General features: G+C 36.4%; 1 protein-coding gene across 1 annotated transcript; it reads left to right on the top strand.

The window, feature by feature from the left end:
- On the top strand, nt 1-24634 carry QSER1 (glutamine and serine rich 1). Its single transcript, XM_081999905.1, has 11 exons — nt 1-154; nt 3482-7192; nt 9739-10028; nt 11472-11588; nt 12196-12329; nt 14649-14860; nt 16496-16633; nt 17920-18017; nt 21574-21726; nt 23128-23223; nt 24439-24634. Exons 1-11 carry the CDS (start codon nt 16-18, stop codon nt 24577-24579), a joined length of 5229 nt encoding a protein of 1742 aa, XP_081856031.1. The 5' UTR covers nt 1-15; the 3' UTR covers nt 24580-24634.
- The last annotated feature ends 878 nt before the right edge of the window (nt 24635-25512 follow it).

Raw genomic sequence — 25512 nt, 5'->3', positions numbered from 1 at the left:
GTATTTGATACCAGTATGCACAGTGCTGGAAGTAACACTAAGGAAACTTCTTCAGTTATGAATTTTCTCTCTGCTATTGAGTCTCGTACCGCTCAGGCAGTCTCTTCAGGATCTACCCTTTTACCACAATTCAGGGCTCCTTCCTGGCAGACAGGTGAAAAATTTCTCTTGAAATAAATTTTTTTCATGATTATGTTGAATATTTGGGGAAATTTCAAAACAAAAATATCCTGGCTAGCTGAAAACGCTACATGTCTTCTACCTCTTTTCCATCTCAGTATTTAAAAACATCAAAATCAATGAAATTAGCAGAATAATTAACATTAGAAGAATTATATGAGCAGAAGTTCTAATTGTTTAGAAGGAATTTAGATGTATAGGATATTATTTTGTCCAATGAATCAAATTTATTCTCCAACTTTGTTTCGAGTTAGTCTCACTAACACCATAAGCATATTCAGGTAGACTACCTGTACACCCTAGCAGTTCTTTCATTCTCAAACTCTGTTCCTTGTCACAGTTCTTCTTCTGTGATATTACTACTACGAGTCTGTAGATAACTTCAGCCCCTTTGTACACTTCAGAAGTAATGAGCAAAGTGTTCTCAAAAAGAGGGTCTGAGGTGCATGGCGCATAGAAATAAGTGATCTAATTTACAAATAAACAAACATGCTGTCTTTTTTGGCAGACTGCCTGCCTCCTATAAACCTCCCCCATCTGTCAAGCCTTCTGTGTAGTCTAGGAAACTTTGCATATTTTGAGCTTGCTGTAGACAGCCACACCAAGATAAGTGTTGCTACTGCATCTGTGGGTAGCTTCAAGTTATGCTTAATCTTATGTAGTGATCATGTAGCTGTGCAGTGAAACAGATCTAGTCATGGATCTGACAGAAAATGTTTGGGTGTTTTTTTTCCTTTGTTGGGTTGGTTTTCCACTGTATGGGTAAGCTGGTCTGTGTCTCTGCAGCTGTATGATCGCTGGTTCTGATTTAGGGGAGGAGGCATAAGGTAGGAAGAGGGAAGAGTTGAACAATCCTTTCGTTGACAGTTTGCACTTGGTGTGTTAAGTGTAATGTGCAGCTGTATTCCGTGAAGAGCTACTCAAAAATTTGAGAAGAGAGAATGTGGCTTTTTATTCACCATGGACAAAAGCAGATACGTGGGAGCACAGATGAAGATGCACACTGTTAGTCTGTCAAAAAATCTTAATATAAATTAATGCTGTTTAGAGTTGTGATGACCCATCCTCACATCAGATTGTCAGCTGGGAAGAAATCTTTTTTTCTCTTCGTCCTAGCATTTTCTCCATTGCAGCCTGCCTAACAGTGAATTGTGAAGAATGGGGAGACATGCAGTGGGTCGGGTTTGATGTTGATACCAGTGATTGAGAGACTTCTCAGTACTCATTACTAAGAACTCATCAGTAAGCCCATTTTCAATATTACCAGTTCTCTGAGCTTTCTGTTGTCCTGTAATACTTTTGCTGCTTTTCTGTATCCCTCAGTCCTCCCAAGTGTCTTTTGAGAGCGTTGTCTTCTACAAAACTTTTTTGATGAGGGAAAACAAGTGCTCTTCGCCCTTCAAGGTGACCTTTCTTTAGAAGGTTTTTTACTTCAGGTTTTTCTCCAAACACTGCAACTGCTGGTTTTGGGGGGAAAAGAGGAAGTGTGTTTGTTATATTGTCCTACCACGTCTTCCTTTGATATGTGGGAATAGTTATCAGTGTTGTGATTTCTGTGCACAGAACTTACTACATCTACCATACATTTTTGTCTATTCCTCTACAAAAGTAAAATCTAAAACCCAGCAGTTCTGCCATGATGGTGCTTCTGTGACTGCTTCTTGTCTGGTTTAAGAAATCACATGCATAGTAAGAAGGGCTTTAATTTATGGTAGAGAGGGGAAAAATACAGATTAGATGAGAAATGGAATGCCTGCAGTTAAAATAGGTATAAATTCTTTCCCTTCTTTGATGCTTCTGGATGCCCCTACCTTTGTGTTAGTTGTAGGGACCAGTAAAAGGGAACCCAGTTATATTTGATGTTGCAGGTTTTTATAGACTAGAAAAAAACCTAAAGCATTAAAACACTGCTTATGCTTTCTTACTCAGAAAGACCTTATTGTTGACTCTTGAAAAATAGCTTGGCATTCCTTCAGTATCATGTCTCTTCATATCAGTTGGTCTTGAACTGAAAGGGAGAAAGAAAGACTTTCTTTTGCAGCTTCATCTGAAACTTCCAAAGCAATTGTGTGATTAAGTTGCAATCAGTTTAAAAGGACTCAATATATTTTAAAATGAAAATTGATTTTTTTAATGAAGTATTTGTCTCAAAGCAAGCTGTATTTACTGAGAGTTTTTAAATTTATTCTTAAAAGATCCAAAGCTGGAAGCTGTTTTAAGTATCAAAGAAGAACTGAAAAAGGTCAAATTATACCAGTGATTTTAATTTTTTCTGATTTGCATACCCTTGTAAATTTACCGTGGAAATGGATTCCTTTGCAGATTTCTTTACAAGAAGTATAAGCCTCTCTGACAATAAACTTGCTGCCTTCACTTTTGTACATAGTCTTTAGAAATAGTACACAAACTTCACCAGTACCTACAAGTTACAGAGTGAAAAGCACTGAACAATATGCATCACTGCTATAAGCCCCAGAGGTTGCAAGGGAATTTCACACTCCTATTTCAGTTGTAGTAGTGTATTCTGTTGAGAAATCTTGTTTAAGCCCGGATGTCATACCAATATCCAGATGCAAATAAGTAATATTATACCTTTCAGTTGGATTGCACTGTGCAGATAGTTTCTGTTGATATTTTGGACTCCAGTATTTCACTTCAGAAAGCATACAAATCATACTTATTCTTTGAATTGAAAGTCAAAGCCCTCCTTTAAGAAACATATGTTACAAAGTATATAGGCCATTAGCTATTTCACTGTAAGCTCTGAAATGCTTCACATAAAGTGAGTTATAAAAGTTTTGGTGAGGGTAAACACAGGAGATGGGATTACTCCTTTAACTGTGTATGTATTACAATTGCTATGGTGTAATTTTGCCTTTTTACTGTATATTAAAGGTGTCCAGGGCTTTTGATCAGTTGTCCTCTACAATGAACTTCTTTTTAAACTGAAATAAAAACTAATAAAGAGCCTTCAGTTTTAAAGCAGAATTAATCTTGTACAATATTTTTATCCACAATTTGCATCTTAAGGATATGAGCTTTTCCCCTTGGCAATTCACTGTAGATACAAAATTTGGAATTCTTAAAAAACCCTGCATTTCCAGTTTGAAAATTACCCACAATAAGTGCCTTCCTTTAGATATTTTTGTTGAAAAGAGTGGTGATTCTAAAGAAAGTTATATTTGTAAATGCTGTAAGGTCTTACAATTAAATGAGTTTTAGAAATGCAGAGTGTCGTAACTTGTAAAGCTCCCTTATGCTCTTTTTCCCTTCTTGTTTTGTTTTTGTTTTTTTTTTCCAGGTATGCATTCCTCAACAACCACAGAACTATTTGTTACTGGAGCCTTGCCAACCTCTGGAACCTTTCCACCAACATCTGCTTTATCAGCATATCAGCATCCCAACACTTTCAGCAGTAGAAACTTTGCTACTACCCCTTCTCTTACGCTTCAAGATACTACTTTCAGTGCTACGTCAAATGGTCTTTTAACTACCCATGATCCTTTATTACAGATAAAAACATCACAAGGCACTGTTCCAACTGCTTTGACATTTGAGCGCCTAGGCAGTTCTGTTTTAAGTACCAGTATACCACCTCAGTCATCAACTTACCGTTCTGCTCAAGAATCTGCACCCCATCTTTTGCAACCTCAATTTAGTTTGTTGCCTTCAACCCTTGGAGGAGCTCAGCAGGTTTCTCAGGCCTATAGCACATCTGTCTTTACTGGTTCCACTGCTTCCATCGATAGAGCACTTCAGCGAGAATGTAGTGTTATTAAACACCACCAGCGGCCTTCAAGTACTCAGTCTGTTCAGGCTCAGTTGACTGTTTCACAGCATTCCTTACACAGTTATTTAACAAGTACAAGTGGAGTTAATTTTCAGGATACATCTAGGCACTCGGCATTATCCTGCGGTCCAGTTGGAGATGTTACTCAGGTGAGCAATGGAGGACCACAGCAGAAGACTTCTCAAGTCACACTGGAACTTGCTCAGTCGTACACATCTGCAATTCCATCACCTGGTTTTCCATCTGCTTCCACAGCAAAAGTGAAAAACTGTTCCACGAAGCATCCTCCAAGGTCAACAAAGACCCCCAAACCTCAAAGTGTAGCTCCCACTGTGCAGACGCAAAGCTATGCCAAAACTGCACAAAACCAGAGTTCTGTCATCACAGGCCAAGCACAGATCTATTCTACAGCACAGCTTCCAAGCCTCTTGTCGGTCAGCCAGTCCCAAAACTATGTTTCATCCCAGGCTCAGAATGTGCCACCTGTCAGTCACTCACAGGATTTCTCATCCAGCAAGGTTGAGAAGCTGCCCTCACTGTACAAAACATTGACTTTTTCTGGGCAATCACAAACTATTACTTCTGATAGTCAAACGCTAAGTTACTCCTCAGAGGAACAGGTATTGACTTCAGTTCCAAATGAGAACTACTCTGGGCAAACGAGGGAACTTTCTTCAGTTAGCCACTCCCAGAGCTACTCTTCTAGTCACTCTCAGGGTTTATCTCCAGTTAGCCAATCACAAGTTAGTTTTTCATCTCAATCACAAGTTTTGTCAGCTGTTAGTCCTTCAGAAAGCTATTCTTCAGGGCAGTCTTTAACATTAACATCGCCTTCTCTTTCCTTTAATGCCTCTCCTCGGATACAAACTCTTCCAGCCTCGAGTCCTAATCAGAGCTATATTTCTTTACATTCTTCTCAGAACTCGCAGTCACAAGAATCTTCCTCTCCGCAGTCTCAAAAGTTTTTGCCATCTGTCCAGTCTCCTCCTTTTGCATCCCCAGCTCATTCACAGACACTGCAGAACAACAGGCCCTCCTCAGAAACAAAGTCATACATTAAAAGGAAGTCTGACTCTAATTTGTATGCCTCATCCAAACAAGAGGAGGAATTATCAATGCAGGATATGCAGGCATTGCAACAGCAAGCTACTCTTGAATCTTCCACTCAGAGGCTAACTGATGAGGAAATCAATGCTCAGGATGCATCCTATAGGGTCTCAAAAGCAGATGACAGATACTCTCAAAGTGTAATCAGAAGTAACTCTCGTCTTGAAGATCAAGTTGTTGGACTTACTCTTCAAGGAACAAAAAAAGATGAAAGAATGGTCAATTCTGTGGAACAGCTTTCCCAACATATTGGCCATATCATTAGCCTAAGCCATGATATAAAAAAGACAGCTAATTTAATGCAAACAACACAAGTAACTGTGAGTGCTAAAGAGCTAAACCAGCAACATTCTCTTATGCATAAGGTACATGAAACTAAAGCTCAAGAACAGCAAGGCCAAGTCATTAGTACACCATCGCAGGTTCAACCTCATGCTTTAAGACATGGTCATCAGCTGTGTTTGCCTAGTGCACAGGTACTTCTGGAGTCAGCCTGTGACTTGCAGATTCTTCACCAGTCAATACTGCAGTCAGGTTTAGGACAAGCAAAGACATCACCGCAAGTGCAAAGAATACAGAGTCCTCAACAGGTGACACATCCATTCCTTCAGATGGATGGTCATATTATTCAAAGTAATGGGGGCCATTCTCAGCGACAGCTTCATACTCAGAATTCAGAAGTAATGAAAATGGACATTTCTGAGCCCTCAAAACCACTACAGCAACACTTGACAACAAAAGATCATTTTACTCAGACAAATCAACACGATTCAAAAAATCAGTTTGTTTCTCTTAGTTCAATATGTTTTCCAGAATCTATACTTCTCAGTGATGAGAGGAATATATTATCAAACGTAGATGACATCTTAGCAGCAACAGCAGCAGCCTGTGGAGTGACACCATCTGACTTTGCCAAATCGGCTTGTAATGAAGAGGAAATCCAGTCTGTTGAAAATAACGAGGAGTCTAAAACACAGTTCCGATCAATGGATGTAAGACACGTGTCTTCTGGTTTCAGTGCCTCACCTACTGTAATTGGAAAGCCAGCAAGCATAAGTAATATTTCTTTGAATGGAGGCCAAATTACTATAAATCTTACACCAGTGTCAACAATACAGGCAAAACCTGTGAACCTTGAGCAACAACACATTGAAACTTCTGATCAAAGTGTACCAACGAGAATAACCTCTCCCACCTTTGCTCCTGGTCAAGAGGAGCAAGAACAAGGGTCTGTTCCAGTTAAGAAGCAATCTAGCATGAGCCATGAATCTGAAGAAGATAATGATGCTTCTGCTGATGGTACGCTGAATGCAAGAGACACAGAATTTGTTTCAAGTGGTAAGAGTCTGAGTGAAGAAAGTGCTGCTTCAGAGAATGATTTTAACATGGGTGGTGATGATGGTACAGTAGCAGGTAACCAGTCAAAGGGTCCATTGCAGCCACTGTCTGTGCCCCAAAGTGGAGATGGAAGCATTAGTAGAACTGAAGAAGAATGCCAAGATGTAACTCAAGGGAACCTTCAGAAGAAAAAAAGCAAAGGAAAAAGCCAAAATAAAAATGCTGTGGAAGATGACAGTGCAATTCAGAAACAGGTAAAAAGAAGCGGACAGTGTAAACGTCAAAATTCAAGAGGAAGTGACTCATGTTTGGCATACTCTTCTACTGTTTCTGAAAGTTGTTATGATACTTACCAGCATCAGGAAAGAATGAGGCAAAAAATTAAAGAAGTGGAAGAAAAACAGCCTGAGGTCAAAACAGGATTTATTGCGTCTTTTTTAGACTTTCTGAAGTCTGGGCCTAGGCAACAGTTTTCAGCTCCAGCTGTACGAATGCCAAACAGGACTAGGCGACCGGTTACCCAAATAGTTCGTGCCCCTTGCCTGCAGTCCTCTGCAAAGCCTCAGCCAGCAGCAGCAGCAGCACCTGTAGCTGCTGAGGTTAGTGGAGAAAGTCCAACCAAAAAAGTTGATGAAGAACTTAAGAAAAATTTAGAAACGTTGCCTTCATTTTCTTCTGATGAAGATGATTCTGTGGGGGGTAACCACGATCTTCAGAAGAGCATCTCTACTGCATTGTCAGCCCTGGATGATACATCTGACAGAAAGAACAAATCAGGTAAAACAGTTACGGCAAGTGCATATGTTGAAGGAGATTTCTGTAGCTGATGGGAAAAAATAAAGAATAGTTTTATCTGTCTTCGGTTCAGGTAAAGGTTTTGATTGGTTTTGGTTTTAATCACAGCCATAATTAAGAGTTCTGTTCAAAAGGTGTGTTGACTATGAACTAAACTAGTGTTTTCCACAATTAGAAAATATGTAGATAAAACTTTTTCATGCTCCTTAAGTAGGACTCTTAATGCCAAAACGTTATTTTAGGCCAGAATTGGAATAATGTGTCTGTTCTCTTCTTCTCTGTCTTAGAATGCTAAATATGATTTTCATCTGGAAACCTCAACAAACTATCATGTCAGAGGATTTAAATTTCTTAAAAAAAAAAAAAAATTCTAGCAAGGGAACATTTTAATAATTGCCATCAGCAGAGGTTATGTTCCTCCTAGGTAGAGTTAAACACGCGCTTTCTGTGATGATAGAATTGTGCAGAATATGTTTCTGAAAACAATTTTTGCACTTGTAAATTGAGCACTGGTTTAGCTAGTCTTGTCCAAGATGGGAGTCATTTGACTTTGATTTCAGCCATTAATCAGGAGTGTTGTAGCTCCATGTTGATACATTGCTAACAAAAGAACAAGATCTGGGAAGGGTTGTTCTGGGCAGGGAGGGGCAGGCAGCAACCACTGATCACAGTAGTAGTTAGTTTTCCACGCTCTTTTCAGTTTCACTTGTATTACATCTATATTGTACTTTCCATTGTCAGTGTTCATAGCTTTTAACTGATGCTGCTTGGTTTTGAAGTACTTTTGACATACAGCATATTTTTGCATAGGTTTGCGTTTTCAGTAGAGTTTGTTTTCTCTGGTAAGCAATTAAAAACTGCCCAGCCAATCACGTGACTGTACTAATTCAAGAGAAATACTATTACTTTCTGAAATAGTAGCAAGGAGAAAATGAAACATTTCTTAAACTCTTCTCAGGACCCATGTCCCATAGGCTGGTTCTTAACAAAATAGAATGAAGTGATTTTTTTCTCTTGTTAGATTAAAAGGAGAGAGGGAAAAATATTTCAAAAATTTTCTGTTGGATGGACTTTTCCATTAGTGTTTTATTTGCAATGATTTCTTTTACAATATTATTGTATATTCTTTATTATTCATAAGGTTGTAATATTTATACCAAAAGTTTCTTGAATTCACCTTCCTGTTTTGTTGTATACAAGGCTGTTTGTACATCATACAAGATGCTTAGTAATGACTTCTTTCCTACTTACTGGTATTTTGTAGATTTTTTTAGTAATTCCTTCTTCTGTCTGTTTTTGCACATAAGTATGGAAAGACAAATATTAAAACATAGCCTCTTGTTGGTACTATTAAATACCGTATGTACAGTTATTTGCCGTTCTGAAGAATGTGTAAATATATTTGGGGAATTAATAATGCGATGTCTAATTAAAACTGTCATAGCTTTCACAGAACAAAGAAATACAACATATTTGCAATAATGTGGTATATATCCAAAAGAACGTATTTCATGGCTCAGCAATTTTACTGACTTGGATTTCATGAATCTTCATGTATCTGGTGTATAGCTTTTGTATCAACACATTAATTTGATACTTAAATAATTTGTTTTTTATTACTTTTATTAAAATACATGCCATGTTATCTTCATCTATTTTTTCAAGTGAAAAAGTCAACAAATAACAATGATTGTAACAAAACTGTAAAATAGTTATTTCTCAAGTTTGAAGCTAGTTTCCTAAGTGATATTGGTAATTATGCTATAGCTAATATAACTTGGTTTCTTTTAGATCAGCAAGTTGGTGTTAAAACTAATGTGTATAAAAGAGTATAAAGTAATATCTAAAAAGGATTCTAATTTTTTTCAGGTGGAAAAGAATAATAACTTTGAACAGTGGGAGTTTTTTAGCTCTGGGGCGTAGAGGAGAAGAAGAATGTTCTTTCCCTTTGTTTTGATTGTCAGTTCTCATTGCTTACCTCTGTTAATACTAAAAATTATTAGGATATTGCCAAAATTTTAATCTGGAACTTCCAGTTATATTATTGCAATATATAAATGCTAAATGTCCAAAATTCATACAGCAAATGTTTTCATATTTCATGTGTATTTCTTTCCTTAATCCAATTTCAAAAGACTTTACTTACCAGCAGATTGGAAACAAGATTCAGTGTTGTAACCTTTGCTATTGTACTTGCTTAGTCACACAAAGTACAACAGTATTTCCTGTTGATCATGTCTGTAACTATCCAATTGTTTTCAAAAGTGTTAACCTTTGTTATTTCTAGATGCTAATAGATGCAGCAGTTTAATACAAACAGAGATATACTAGCTACAGTATTCTGGTTTCATCTAAGGTTTAGTTTTGGCCAAGATAATGCCAAAATTTTAACTCTTAGAACAGATGTTTTTCCTAGAATAGTTTTTAATATGTGTTGTAGCAGAAAAGAAGAAAAATAAATCTAGTTCCCATTTTACGTTGCTAATCCTTGATAATGTGTTTAACTAAAATTTGGGTTTTTTCTTCAGAAGCTGAAAAAGTGGCTGTTGCTGCTGCTGCTGCCACTACTGCTGTGATAAAGCAGGAATCTTCACAGACAACTTCTTCTGTAGTCAATGTGCAGGAGAAAATGAATTCAGCTGACCCCTTAAAAGTACCTCAACAGGATGCTGTGACTTCAGACCAATTGGCAAAAACACAGGCAACTGTTGCAGTAGAAGGATGTACTGATGAGGAGAACACGGACAGTGGAGGAGAGGGCATGTACAGAGAACGTGATGAATTTGTAGTGAAGATTGAAGATATAGAGACACTAAAGGTAATCAGAATACTCGGGGTGGGGGGGAACACAAAACAACCCAACATCAAAATACCACAAAATAGCTTCGACAAACTACCAAAAGGGGAAAGGCTGCAGATTAGTTTTCAGTTTCTATTCTAATATTCCCTGGCTGCTGCTGAGATGTCTTAATGGTGTCTTTCTAGTGCAAGTGATGAATGTGGTTTGTATGTATATGACCCATTTTATACTACATACATAATAAAGTAAATCTATGTGCTGGTAACCTCTGTTAGAACTTGGAATTACCTTTTTTAATATTGAAAAGCATAAATTTTTCACAGGTTGTTGACTACCTTTTTTCTTTTCTTTTTCCTTTTTTTTTAAGATAGTAGTAGGCTTTCAAGTATAAGGTGTTGAAGAAATTACTTTTGGACCAGTACAGCTCTTACATGAGTTTATGGGAATGTTCCTTGTCTTTGATTTCTTGTTGTTTTTTCTTTCTTCTCTATTTTAAATTCTGTTCCATGTTTACCTTTCCTTTTGTTGCTATCATAGCCAGCAATATTCTTACCATTAATTTCTAACACTTTTGATTACTAGCCTATGTGTTCATCCTGAGCTTCAGTTTTAAATGAATTAATGTAGCTTTGTCACCTAAGACAAGCATTAGCACTTTTAAAATATTCCCTTGTCATTTATAGAACTGATTAAGTTTTGTTGTATTTTGAATTTCAAGCTTTGTGGTGTTTATTTCTTTAGTTATTTAAACAGTCATAAAAAAGTAACAAATACTTGATTATTTGTTTTCCAAAAAGAGAGTTTTTGATTAGTACTTTGCTTGTAGTATTTATAGACAATTCTCATTAGAGCTAATAATTACAAATTTGTTTTTAAAAAAGTTTATTTCTCAAACTACATGAAAAAGAAAATCAACTCAAACTCTTTTTTTTTTTTTTCCCCCAGTTAAGTTGGACTGAAAGTGTAAACTCTGGTTCACTAATTCATACTGAACTATCTCTTTTCACATTAGTGCAAGCATCATGCTGTAATCTACCTGGGCTTCTGCTACAAAATCTCTAGGGACCCGCAAGCTTTTTGCTACTTGTGAATCTTGCATTTTTGTTTTAAAAAATATTTCATAGAGCAAAAGAATAAAAAATGGGGAAAATGTTTGTTTTTAAAAATAAAGTTCTGTGGTTCAGTTGCATAGTATACAAGTTAAGACATCACACTACAGGCAAAGCTGGTTGACACAACTTCATCACTGTAAAAGAAAAATTTGTAGATTGCATTATACTTCCTGTAGTTCATGTCATACTGTCTTGATGCAAATGGCACATAATAGCTAAGATTTTGGAATTTGTAATGACTTATTTCCATTTTATATCTAGGTAACTTGCTCAAAAAATATAATGCACAAACACACTTCTGGGAGAAAAATAAGCACAATTTTTAGCAAATAATTGTATGTTCTTACAGGCTGCTTTGCAAACAGGAAAAGAGCCTCCAGCTATTTGGAAAGTACAGAAGGCTTTATTGCAAAAGTTTGTTCCTGAAGTGCGAGATGGACAAAGAGAGTTTGCTGCTACTAACAGTGTGAGTCTTAGAAATTCTTTATGAAGCCTCATGGGAACTGATTTCCGTAATGGAAGTCTAGGAAACAAAATAGAATGTGATTCTGACATACATTCTTAGGCGGGTGGGGTGGGGGAGAAAAAAAGGGTTTCTTGCTTTCCTCCTTCTCTAAAATTCTCTCTAAATATATTCATGGGCAGATTCTTGGCTTTCCAGCATGGGTTCTTTGGTATCATTCAGGCTGCATAAAGGAACAAGTTTTCACAACCAGAATAAAGTCAGTGGAAGCAGGCTTGTGAACCAACTGCTTTCCACAATGGGAAGGATACAGGTAGGATACAATTTCAACAGGCAGCCCTTTGCCAGGCAGATAATCCTTTTGGGATAACACATGGGGAGGATTAAATAAAGGGAGAAAATGAAGCCCAAAGTACCTTTTATTTTCTTAGTTTAAATATTATGTGGAAATCCATTGGAGAATTTCTCTTAAGCCATCGTACAGCATTTATAATTTATCTTTGTATGTAAACCGGTTGTTTTAAAACTAACTTCTTTAGTATTTAAATTTCTAATTGCTAAACTGAATAACTTAACAGAAACACTTGCATATTCATTTAATTTTTTTTAGTATCTTGGGTATTTCGGGGATGCAAAAACAAAATACAAACGAGTGTACGTGAAGTTCATTGAAAACGCAAACAAAAAGGAATATGTCAGAGTATGTTCAAAAAAACCACGAAGCAAGCCTGTACAGTCAGCAAGGTATTTTATTTCAATTTGTTTTTTATTTTTCCATATTGTTTTCATATTAAGAACACACCGATTTTAATAAACAAGAGTTGTAACTCAAGATTATGTTAATTTGGCTTTAAGTTGGAAACCGAGAACTGTATATTTTGCTTTGAGAAATGAGATAAAAATTACTGCCACATCAAGACTTCACTACCTTGAATCTCTGGATTGCCATAACCATTAATTTTAGAGGTGTTAGGGCTCCACAGACTGTTTCTTTGTGTCATCTTTTGCCCTGTTACTCAACGTAAGGATAGAAGCCTACAGGTGTACTGATTTTAAATTTTTGTGTGGTGTTTTCTCCTTTCCTATGGATTTTGCAAGTTAGGTATGTTTTTCTGGATTACTTTAATGACCATCCTGTCCAAGTATACTGTAAGTGCCATCCTTTCTTCTCAATCCCGGAAAGTTAATTTAAAAACAAAAGTTCATTGTTGAGCTGGTTGTCGCAAGAATGTTTTTCCTTCTTTTGTATGTCCTTGTGCACTGAGACTATTTTATTTTTTCTTATTGCACCTATCCTACGCACCTCACCCCAGCCCAAAAAGTCTTATCCCTTTGAGTCATCCCATGTAACTTCTATCCATGCCTTAAAATCAGTAATTCAGGTAGTATTCCTTTTAAACCACCACCAAGGATAAGTAGAATAAGTAGAACCCAAACAAATCTGTTACTCTGGAGAGCCATGTAAAGGATGCGATGCAAACAAATAAAAATGGTTTTGATTATTCCTGTAAATGTACTACTGATCCTGCAAAATGTTATGACTGTGTCTCTTGCACAGATACTTTGACTGTCTCTGAGACACAGGAAATCTGTCACCTTCCTTCTGATAAGGTTTCCACTATCATTCACTTGCTAAGGGTTTTACTATTGCGTTTTGTGCTAGCCTTTGATCGTGCTTTTGGAAAAGATTGCAGATTGTACAAACTCTGTCATGTGTTAACGCTTAGCTTTTTTTCTCGTAACTACAGATGATATCTGAAGCTTTACTCAGATAAAAAGCCATAGGGATGGCTTTTCAATAATAATAATTTAATGCAGATATGTTTTCTTTATCAAATGGTAGTAAACAGTAATGAAAAAAATTACAGTGCCCTACATTGAAGAAATGACTGGGTTTTTAAGTCCAGTTTGCTCTCAAAAGGAAGCAATGCCATCAGATAATCAATTTTATAAAGTTATCGTGATCTACTTAAAACTATCTAGGATTTTGATGGCTCTTTTTTCCTTGGGCTACAGAATACTGTTCCAGAATCTGTTCCTCCAGTGCTTTGAAACAAGCCTGTCTTTTAGCCAAAACATGATCATGATCAGCTTGTATCCATATATTCTCTTCTCAGTACTGTTTTTGGCTTTTATTTCTGTCTTTCCCTGGTGTTTTTACTGCATATTTCTGGAGAGTAGTCAGATTCTACCTGGGTCTTCGTTTCACTAAGCTGGTTTAATCAAGGTCTTTCAACTTCCTTGTTCAAGGCAGGCTTTCCATTCCTCTAATAATCGTAGTATCTATTGTCTCCATCCATTTCAGTTTGAAATCTTCATCTCTGACAGGTGGTAGAATTATTCACAATATTGCAGAAGATACTAAAAATGTTTTACTATACATTTCACTACTTTCCCAATTTGGACAAAAAAATCTTGCCTTGCGCTTCCCAGAATTGTATTCCCTACCACGTTCTCAAAACTGCATTGGATTATTACTCTTAAAATACATAACTTGTTACTTATAATATTAAGTTCCCTGTTTGCTTTCTTGTTTTGAGTGGTGGGAAGAGAAAGGAGAGGAGTTGTCTGGTTTCTTATTCCAGTCCTCAAGGTCCTGCATTTCTGTGTTTTTACCTGGACGATATTCTCTCCCATCTTTGTATGGATACAATATCCCAAATATACTTTGTCAGCAAATCTCATTGATTACTAGCATTTGTTCAAGTCTGTCAAGTCTGGTTTTTTTGTTTATTAAATAATAAATTTTAGTATTAGATCCAATCTCCTATAGCTAATACAATCTACTAACATTGGGCAATTTAAATTTTCTTTCCTTGTTTATCTAGTTATAAATTTGGAATACTATTTAATCATAGGTAGTTGAGAATAATTGTTAAGGATGATATCAAAATTACAGTAGTGTAGTGTGTATGACCTAATTCCTAGTTACTTGTGACAATGAAATAAGTATATATAATCCCTGGGGAATATATTCTGGTTAAATAAAACTACAACTACTTTATTAATGCAAAAACTTGCATGGTAATTATTTTCATAAAGATCACCTTCATAATATTGCAGGACGATTCATTGCAAACCTAGTAGTAGCAACAACAAAACCCCTGATCCACCAACACCAAAACCAACAGCAACAAAAGTCTCTTCTGTGAAACCCAAAGCTAAACAGCCAAAGGTAAAGGCTGAACCACCACCAAAGAAAAGGAAAAAGTGGAAAGAAGAATTTTCATCTTCCCAGTCTGATTCTTCACCTGAGGCCCAGAGTGATGAGGATGGTGAGTGAGATGTTATTGTTAGCATCTAGGTCTATTTGAACTTAACTGAAAATAGTATTATGAAAAATGTTGCTTAAACTTGCAAATTTTTCTTTATTAGCCTCAAAAAAAAAAGATCTGATAGTGCCATACAAAATTGGTTTCTTAAAACTTTTTACTTGTTGCTTGTGTATAAGCAAATGTGTGCAGCTGAAGTTACTGCAAATGTAGTTTATCAATTAATAAACATATTTTTACTGCTTGCTTTCTAAGATGGGTACAACTGCAGGAGGAGGAGCTGATGTGATTTTCGAATACATCTCAAGAATTGGATTCTTTAATTTTCCGTTGCAACTCCACGTCATGTCTGAAATAACATTCCTGCAATGCCTGTCTGCCTGCAGATGTGGGCAGAATTCTGATGTTACTGTTGTTTTTTTCAAAACCCAAGGAGAAAAAGCAGTTGACTTCTTGGCTGCTTCGTTGCTCGTTAAAATGCCAGCTGTTCAAATGCAGCCTCCTCAGCAGATTTGCTGTTAAGACATTTACAGTGTCTTGGAACGTTGAGATATGACGATTGCATTAATTCTCCAGAACAGAAAGGAATTTTTGAAGTGTACTATGTTTGCAGAGATTACCTGTGGTAGCAGATGTGCAGTGTTTTTTTGCAGTTTTTTATTTATTTCCTGTATGTTTGCAGTTAAACTGTGTAGTACCCATGCTTTGTATTGCTGTGTTTCCAAAGTATGTTGACCTTGGTGACTTTAACTATAGACGAGCTAGGGCTGATGGACTGGAACAGTGACTCTACTGAATGCAGCGCCTTTAAAATAACATTTTTCAAGCAAACTTACCCAAATAATCATTAATATATACAAGTGTCCATATCTAAAATTTGAAGTGACCTGGTGATGATAGCCACCCGTAGAAATGTGGCTCTCTGAGAAAGTTTAACAGCCTGGTTAGGTAAATTGCTACAAAATAGCGGCATCATACATGGAGCTATAAAAAGCTCTGTAATTCTTACTAGTACTGATGACTACTCCATGTGCATGTTTAAAATTGCTGTGAATTGCTATGAAAAAAATAAAAGTTTCCTCAGAAGCAAGTATAAATATGCTTACATTGCTTTGCTGGTAAAATTTGTTTTATGTGTTTTTTGTGAGTTGGACAGCTAGGTAGGATTGACTTCAATGATACACAGGCTCCTAAGTTACATTTGTGCTTTTGAATGTTTTTCTGTTGGACAACTTTGAGGTTTGTGGTTTTAAGGGAGGTACTTGCGTTGACGTGAAACCTGCACGTAGGGCACTTTCACTAAAGTTGTTCATTATCCCTTTTCTCTAGACTTTCATCTACAATAATAGAAAAATGTTTGAATTCCCTAGAATACTATAATCTAAATGATGGTAGTTACAAGTAATTGTACGTGTTTCTACAAAAAAATCATACTATTTCTACCAGATTTGGTGTTTGTACCTGTTTTTGGCATGTAAGTAGTTTGAGTATTTCTGATTGTATAGAGTTTTAATCTCTTGGGATACCAGTAGAGGTCACTTGTGTTTTAAGAGAGAAAGCCTTTGGTTTTGAAAAACACAAATATTTGCAGGATATTGAAGGAAAAAAAAAAATCACTATGTTCTGATTACATTTCAGAGCTTGTACCTCCAGCTCCCCTTGTTACTCGCTTTTTGAATACAAGAGCTATGAAAGAGACTTTTAAGAGCTACATGGAGTTGCTTGTTAGCATTGCCTTGGATCCAGACACAATGCAAGCCTTGGAAAAGAGCAATGGTACAGTATGTTTAACATTTGTATGTTTTTATTAGATTTTAAGGTTATCAATCAGTAAGGTAAATGTATTTTAAAAAAAAAAAGAAAAGAGAACCAAAGAAGACACCACCAAACTTTTAGCTACATCCCCACATCTAAAGAACACTTTATACAAATTACTTAACGTCTGTGCATACATATATATGTATATTTGCACTACCTCTTTGAGTAATCAAAGTAATTTAGAAATACTGTTTTGTCTGCTTTGTTACATAAGGCTTGTGCTGTGAATGTCAGAACTGATGTCTTTGTTCCTTCTGTTACTGCTTTTTAAAATCTTAGCAAACATTTATTTCAAATTACAATGTTTCAAGCATGTGTTTACTTTCTTATGAAGAAATACTGTTATAAGTAGTTTCGATTCTTGCTACTATTAAAAGTTCTGCTTTTCAAGCTCTGAAACCTTAAAATTCTGATCAAAGACAATTGTATTCTACTTTTTTCTTTGAGGAGAAAATGTCTGGACTTATTTAGCATAGTGGACTCCGGGTTACAAAGGTCAAAACTGTTCTATTTTTCAAAATTTAGCAAAACACTCAAGTATAAAGATAAAGGTCCTAAAAGAAGAATCATTTCACGTATTACTTAGTTGCACGCTGTTTTCTACTATTCTGTTTGACCATATTTAAAACCCCTATTTTCTAGACTCTCCTTTCCCGTTTTGCTCTGGTTGTGTGTCAGTGCATACTTACCTCAAGGTTTCATATCCATGCATTATGACAGTAGTCCCACTAAAAGCAAAGAAATTTACTTTCTAAATAAAAGACTCCATACTGAGCTGTAAATTTTCATTCATGGCCACATGCCTGTGTTCAAATGTATATTGTGTTGTTTATAGTGGTTTATTGTATAACTTTTATCAGTAAGCACTTCCCCCAATTTCTTTTGTTGCAAATGCCAGCAGGGTCATCTCTTGCAATACGGAATAGCGAATGTCAAAAACACATACTTGTCTTCATAAAACTGCCAGTTGTATTGCACGGAAGAGGATTATCTAGGAAATGGTTTGGAATTCTCTCTAAGATTTATGCTCTGTATTGTTCTATCTTATTTTTTTTCCTTCCAACAAAGAAAAGTCAAGAGAAGGAGCAGGATTGCAATCTCTCACGTTTGAAATCAGTTTATGTGCAAATTGCATTATTTTTTACTTCTACATTTTATTTTAATGGGTAGGAGTATAGATTGAATGGAAGTCTCATTACTATGTGTCTCAATAATCAACTGCTACATTTTTTTGTGTCTTTAAGATGAGCTACTTTTGCCTCACATGAGAAAAATTGATGGCATGCTGAATGACAATAGGAAAAGGCTACTTTCCAAATTACGCTTGGATCATACTTTCAAGGTATTCTCTTTTAAATTCTAGGATTTTTAAAGTAATGTTATAAGTCAGTCATTGAATGCCTACCATGCAGGCACAACTTAGAACCCAGAAGGCAAATTTGTAACAGAAGTGAATATGGATTTGAAAGAGATGCTATAAATTCAATGCTTGTATGTGGCATTTGGAGAACGTTTTGTGATGGAGGAGTTTATACTGCAAAGGTAAAGTTCTAGTTTTACTGCCCATGCTTTCTGGTTCATTTTCAAGCCTTTTTCTCTTAATCTTCTCAAGTTTGCCAAAAGAAAATCTGTTTGCTGTCCTTCTAGAGCTTTTGGTTAAGTGATTGTATTGTCTAAAAATCTTAATACACTTTTACATGAAATAGCTATGCCGTGGAGCAGATGTCTGAACTTCTTTGAAGTAGAAAATATGATCAGAATACTATAAAACCAGGACAGACGGACTGAAGAACAACTCGTTTGTGCATACTTTCATGTATCTTCTGCATGGAATGTTGTGAAAAGTGTGGATAACAAGGCCATATCACAGCAACTTTGGCCCAGTTATAAAAAACAGGTCTGAATGTGGGCAGGGAAGAGAGCAGCCATACCATCTCAGTAGAGAGAAGGTAAAAAGGAGGATAATCACTGTAGTTCCTACCATTCTCACCCAGCCTCCAAGCAACAATGCATATTTCGAAACCTTAATAAAGTAAATTAAGGTAATTTTCACTCATGTCTGAGAACTAGTTGTCCATGTCTATAATCAGACTGGTTACTTCTTCCTGTAACAGTTTTGAGACTGACAACAGGAAAGCAGACCTGACCGTCAGACCAAACTTGCTCTTTTGCCTTTCTCCTGTCCCCTTATGTCCACAGTACAGAGACACTTGGAGGATTAGTTGCCTCTCTGTACTGCTGTGTGCTTGTTTTTGAGAGCTAGGTGAGGAGGGAGATAATTGCAGACTTGACAGTTCTGCTGCTTCATCGTGAAATCTTTAAAAGATGTTTTTTTCCACAGCCTATTCCTGGTAAGTCTTGTGGGATATTAAGTGACCTTGTTTCAGGGATGAGAACATCATCAACGAGTGAAACAACTTTAATTCACATGATTCTTGAACTTCTGTATTGTTAGTTATGCTGTTCTCCCAACAGCTGTACAATTTGTACCCGCTTGAACAGAATTCCTTGCGGCTTCCTCCTTTATAGTAGGAAGGCATGGGGTGGGCTGTGTACTTTCAAATCGTACACAGAGCCTCAGAGAGGTAGGATGTATTAGTCCTCCAGTTTTGTTTTTCTTTTGTGGTAAGAGTTTTGTGTTAGTAGTAATTTCTACAGCTGGTTCTTTTAGACTTGTCTGTGCAGAGAAGATAGGCTGCATTAAGGTAGGATACAAATTTGTAGAATTCTAGTTACATTCACAGTACACACAAAGTAAGAGGTAGCTTATTTTGGTTTTTTCCCAGTTTAAGGGAAAAAACCTAATGTTCAGTAACACAAACATGTAATTACAGCTGCTTGTTCAGTTGGAGTTCATAACTAATATAGTAGCTTTGCTCTGTGTTCACTTAGAGGCAGATTATGTATGAAGTCTCTAAAGTTAGCTTAAGCCTTTATTTCACAGTATGATCTGCAAGAAGTTAATGAAGTCATGGATGTAATGAAGGGATCTGCTTGTGGTGTAAACAGCAAGATAAAAAGCCTTTTATATTTGTCTTATGGTATGAAGGTACCAACTTGTGCCATCCTTGAATTAGTATTTTGGATAAAAATGAAATGCTTATTTGCCATCATAAGTGTTCGTGTTAGAAGAATGTTTGATACTCCTTAAGATTCAGGTTAATCTGATAGTTAATACAGGAAAGCCTGCTTCTGTTCCAGCTTTGGTCAAATGACTAGTTCAAATATTGGAGCTGAATGAGTCACTGATGCAGTCAGTGAAAAATACCATTATCATTCATGAGTATCATTCAGTTTGAATATTTTTCATATTCTGCATTGATAAACACGGGTGAATTAAAAATAATTTTTTCCCCTGCATACGCTTAATATGGGGTATTTTAGCACTGTATTACAAACCAAATGAGACACTGAAGTTAGTAGTCAGTGTTTGGTAGTTCTGCCTTCTGTAATATTCTTTGTAGTTTTAACAGTTTATCACATCCTTTTGGTTATAGGTTTTTTTATAAACAAAATGAGAAAATACTACTTTTGCTTTAGTTGAAGCTCAGTAAATGAAGCATCTTAGCTGAGTTGTGTAAATTTAGTTTGGAAATAATTATCACCATTTTATGTCTTGTGCCTCTCAAAGATGCAGAAATCACTAGTATTTTCTTCTTCCTTCCAATACAGATTTGCCTGTTATAGGTCAGTGGTCTGGCCATGTAAACTCTTCTGATGGATAGGAATTCTCCAGAGGAAGGCAGAAATGGCCATTAAAATGGATAGAAAAACTAAATAATTTAAACCTGCGGAAGTTTTTGTTCCAGTCTGAAAGCATTGCAGTGAATATTGTCTATGGGCAGGTTAGCTAGTCGAGGTTACTGCTACTACTATGCAACTACCTCTGTGCAGTAAATTTTATAGCTTTATACTGAGAAGGACTTTTTATGAAAGGAAGAATGGCTGATGTATATAAAGTGCTAAGAAATTACAGATGGGGGAGGTTGTTGAATTCTAGTCCTGCTTGTTAAAAGAAAATACAAAAATTTAGTCAACCTCATCTTTTAACTCAATGGCTCAAATTTAACTCCTTAAGCTACACATTGACACATATTTCTGTATGCCTGTTTTTTTTTCCATCATACTGACATAAAATACAAAGATATATACATACATTTAACTTGAAGTATTTTTTTTCAGAACCAGCTTATATAGCATAACAGGACTATTTCAAAGCAGCTGCTAACATAATGCTGTATTTTTACAGCAGAATTGTACCCAAGTTTACTCATGCAAATAATGTAGAACTGAATGTGGTAGAAATGCAGTTCACTCCCATAGGTTAATATGGCTGGTTCAAAAAAGTTTTTAAGACATCTGCTTCACTGGACGTAAGCTTTTCTACCTTACAGATATAAGATGCAATTAATTTGTATTTTGCAAAAGCTGGGACAAAACCTATGAAGATACTTATGCATCCAATCCCTGCTACAATTGGAAGATTTCCCATGCCTGACTAGGCATAAAGTACTCGGGCATCTCCAAGTAACTTGGCCTTGGAGATTATTGGGTAGAAATGTAATGAAAAGCATTTTAAAAGGTAAAAATTGCCTAGTGGAGACTTTTTTTGCTTTTTCTAATGAAAGAATCACAGATGGTATCTGAGATACAATATAAGGATCTTCTTGTCTTGAAAAATTATAGTCATCAAGAACAGGTGGTCATGCTTCTGAAACTGTATACGGTTGCTTGATCTGATAAAGACCTTTTATCAGGTCTTTGTGGAAGAATAAATTGTTTCATAATAGACTGCACTCTAACTTTTCAAAGAAAAATGGTCAATTTATCAGCAGTCTGGGTGGCTGGCCATTCTTGAATTTTTCATAATGCTTTTCCTTTGTATGCTCTCTTTAAAGAATGCTTTGGAAAACTTTCCTGAACTGACAGTGATCACTCGAGATTCTAAGACAAAAAGCGGAGGAACCTCTGTGTCTAAGATCAAAATGAATGGTAAAGCTTACAACAAGAAAACACTGAGGGCTTCTAAATCAACCACTAAATCAGCACAGGTGAGTGTGCAGCGGGTTTATTGCTGCCACCATCTGACTTCTAATATGATAACCACATTTGTATAAAATACTGCTACATTTATTAGGGTTTTTAGTAGATTTAGCAAAATACAAAATCTTGGGGTGAGGTGCTTTTTCTGTAACAACATTTAAAACGTACATTAAAATCATTGTTTTAACTCATCTGTGAAACATAGTTATATTCCAGTAGGGAGACGAAATATAATAAATAATTTTGTAACTATTCCCCTGTTTAAGTTCTGCGTTTAGACCCAAATGATCTTATCCTGTATATTTATACAGGAAATCTTCTGTAGCAACTACTCAAGATTGCAGGAAGATGAAGTGGTAGTATGCTGCTTCCCTTATGCAGGCAGGAGTCGGTAGGTGTGGTTGGATGGGAAGGGAGAGGTGAGCTCTGCTGTTGCTGTGCTTCTCACCCGCTGTAGCATGCCTAAAGCAGAGCCCTGCTAGAGCCCGCTCTGCTTCTGTCACCACCGGACTTCAGACCCTGTTTCCACGTAGCAGTCAGCCTGCTGGACTGTTGGTGAAGCAGCAACATTTTGCCTTCAACATTGCAGTTGTGGTAAAATCACTATGTAGCTCGTAATGGTAACAGTTGCTTAAACTTGCTGCAAAATCTCTAAAGTAAATGATATAATGGCTTTTAGATAAAAAATGAAAAATTAGTGTTAATATTGTAAAAAACAAAATTAGATAACACTTTTCAAAATTTAGTTCTGTATTGCTCCTTTCTTCATTTCCAATGACAGAATGAAGTTGTGTATCTTAAATTAAAAAAAAATAAAAATTAAAGATTAAGGTGGTAAAGCTTGAGGATGTACACATTGTTTATTTCCATTGTATTCCTAGGGAACAATATAACTAGATTTTGCTAGGTACTGGCTCACATAGGCTTACCTCCCAGCAGTAAATAGTGGCTGGACAAATGACCTGTAAATATAACCCACATTCATAGTTCTTGCCGAAGTAACATAAGTGTTAGATGAGTATAGATCAGCTTATCTGAAGCACAGAGTGTATGCTTATTTGCAGTGATACTCATCGATCTTGTGAGAAAATAGTTAAGCTTTTATAATTCTTGCAGTAGTTCTTGAGAAGGGGCTTTCTTGCCCATTTTGGACTTGCAGTGCATTCAGGAGGATTGAAAGCATTCTCAAACCTAGTTTTGATAAAATAACATGGTAAGAAAAGTGGAGATAGGAGATAATTATGATGTCATAGAAATTACAATGTACCAAAATATGTCAAAGCAATTATTTGAAAGTAGTACTCAATTTCTGAATTGTTGAAAAAAAATTCTGTTTACAGAAGAAAATGTCTATCTCATCTCTGTCTTGGAAAATATGAATTTACCTAAAATAACTGTTCTTTTTGCAGGAGTTTACAGTAGATCCAGAAAAAATACAGTTGTATTCTTTGTATCACTCACTCCATCATTACAAATATCATATATATCTAACGTGTAAAGAAGAGGTAAGTATTGTTCTCTTCAAGATACTTTTACATTTATTGAGGGAATTTATTAAGGGAATTGAGTCCAACTAGAGGGACTGTTGTCATCTTCTTGGTAAATGAGTATGGATTGTGGCCTCCTATTTAATTAATTCTTTATGGCAAAGGGAAGGGTATGTTGAGCTCATATGTTGCCCCTAATGGGCACTGCTGACCAGAACATTAAGATATGAGGCTGTTGTGGTTTAACCCCGGCCAGCAACCAAGCCCCACGCAGCCGCTCGCTCACTGCCCCCCGGTGGGATGGGGGAGAGAATCGGAAGGGTAAAAGTGAGAAAACTCATGGGTTGAGATAGAGACAGTTTAACAGGGAAAGCAAAAGCTGCGCACACAAGCAGAGCCAAATAAGGAATCCATTCACCACTCCCCATGGGCAGGCAGGGATTCAGCCATCTCCAGGGCAGCAGGGCTCCATCACGCGTAGTGTTTACTTGCGAAGACAAACACCATCACTCCAAAGGTCCCCTCCTTCCTTCTTCCCCCAACTTTATATGCTGACCGTGACATCACATGGTATGGAATATCCATTTGGTCAGTTGGGGTCAGCTGTCCCAACTTTGTCCCCTCCCAACTTCTTGTGCACCCCTAGCCCTCTCGCTGGTGGGGTGGTGTGTGCAGCAGAAAAGGCCTTGACTGTGTAAGCACTGCTCAGCAATAATAAAACATCTCTATATTATCAACACCGTTTTCATCCCAAATCGAAAACATAGCCCCATACTAGCTACTATGAAGAAAATTAACTCTATCCCAGGCAAAACCAGCACAGAAGGTTACAAGGTCTGTGTGAAAGGAGTTTCCCTCAGGATAGGTAAGCATTCTTCACTGTTACCCAAAATAAACTAAACATATTTTACCAGTGTGTGTAACTCCTCAGATCTAGGAGCTACTTTTTGTCGTAGAATGCCCACTCCTTTATTTTTTTCTGCAAATCCTTGGTGGAAACTCCAGGTAGCAGAAATATGAGAGTTGAGCTTTGGCTCAGTTGTTAAGAAATGCATTTTTGGGGGCATTTTCCCTTGTTTTTAAAGCTTAAAGTTTTGGGGTTTTTTTTTTCCAAAGAAGGTTTATATTTCATTGCAGAATATTATAAAAATGAAAATTCTGAAATGCTGGCAGCCTAACATGTGTATGTCTGTGCATCTCCCCCCCCCCCCCCCTTCTTTGTTTTTTAAATAGATTTCTTCTGTTCAGAAGAAGAGTGCAGATCTAGGACAGGAAGAGATTGTGCAGCTGTGCATGAAAAATATAAAATGGGTGGAGGATCTTTTTGAAAAGTTTGGTGAACTTTTGAATCGTGTCCAGCAGAAATGCTCATAACAAAAATGTATCTCAAATCTCACATTTTTCTACGGCACTAACCTGGTGGAACAGAAAGCTCAGAGAGAGGCTCTGATTTCTTTTACAATGCCAGACTGTGTTCTTGTTCGTAGCCATTTTTATTTCTCTTTGTGGAACTTTGTGCCTTGGCTCTTGCTAAGGAAAAGTGATGCTGCCAAGGAAATCAGTCCTTTGGAAATGGAACTAAACGTAAACCTAATCACATTTTTAACCTGAAGAATTATTTTCTATTTTGTGAACTATTGGATAACTTAGTTTTATTTTCAGAAATGTTTTTGACAAGTGATAAAGCATGCACTACATATACTTTTTTCTTTATTGCTAAAAAGATAACAACACTTAAAATACTACAGATTTTTCCATTCCTGACTAAAGCAACAGAAAAGTCAGCATTGGGGTGAACTAATTTTTACATGTCTGGCCACGAAATTTAGAGTTCTGTACATTTTGTGAACAGAGCCGGAGTGACATCAGTTTCTGCATACATATATTGCCATCATAAAATCCGGAAATGTCATTATGCTTTATGGACTCCTTTTACTATTGTCATGTTCAGGAGACTGAACATGGAATTGGTGCAATCCTATGACTGCTTTTTGTGTCAAATTATATTGTAATGAAAGACAAATGACCTTAACTATTTTCCCTGTTTTGAAGAAAAAAATATTTTCCTTTATACTGTGTTTTTTTTTTCTTTTGGAAAAAAGAATTCAATTGTACATTTTATCTCACTAATAGTTGTATTTTTCACAGAGAAAATATTGTGGTTAAAATTGTTTCATGTATCTTTGTAATACACTTTCCATTGTTTTCAGTAAATCCTATTCATTTATATGTTGATTTCATATTGTAAACTATATATCTTGAGGTAACCCTTTTGTTTATACAGGTTTGCTTCAGTGTTAACCAGAA

The sequence above is a fragment of the Phaethon aethereus genome (assembly GCF_964289735.1).
Source record: "Phaethon aethereus genome assembly, chromosome: 5".
Lineage (NCBI taxonomy): Eukaryota > Metazoa > Chordata > Aves > Phaethontiformes > Phaethontidae > Phaethon > Phaethon aethereus.
This window is presented reverse-complemented; position numbering and strand designations above follow the sequence as displayed.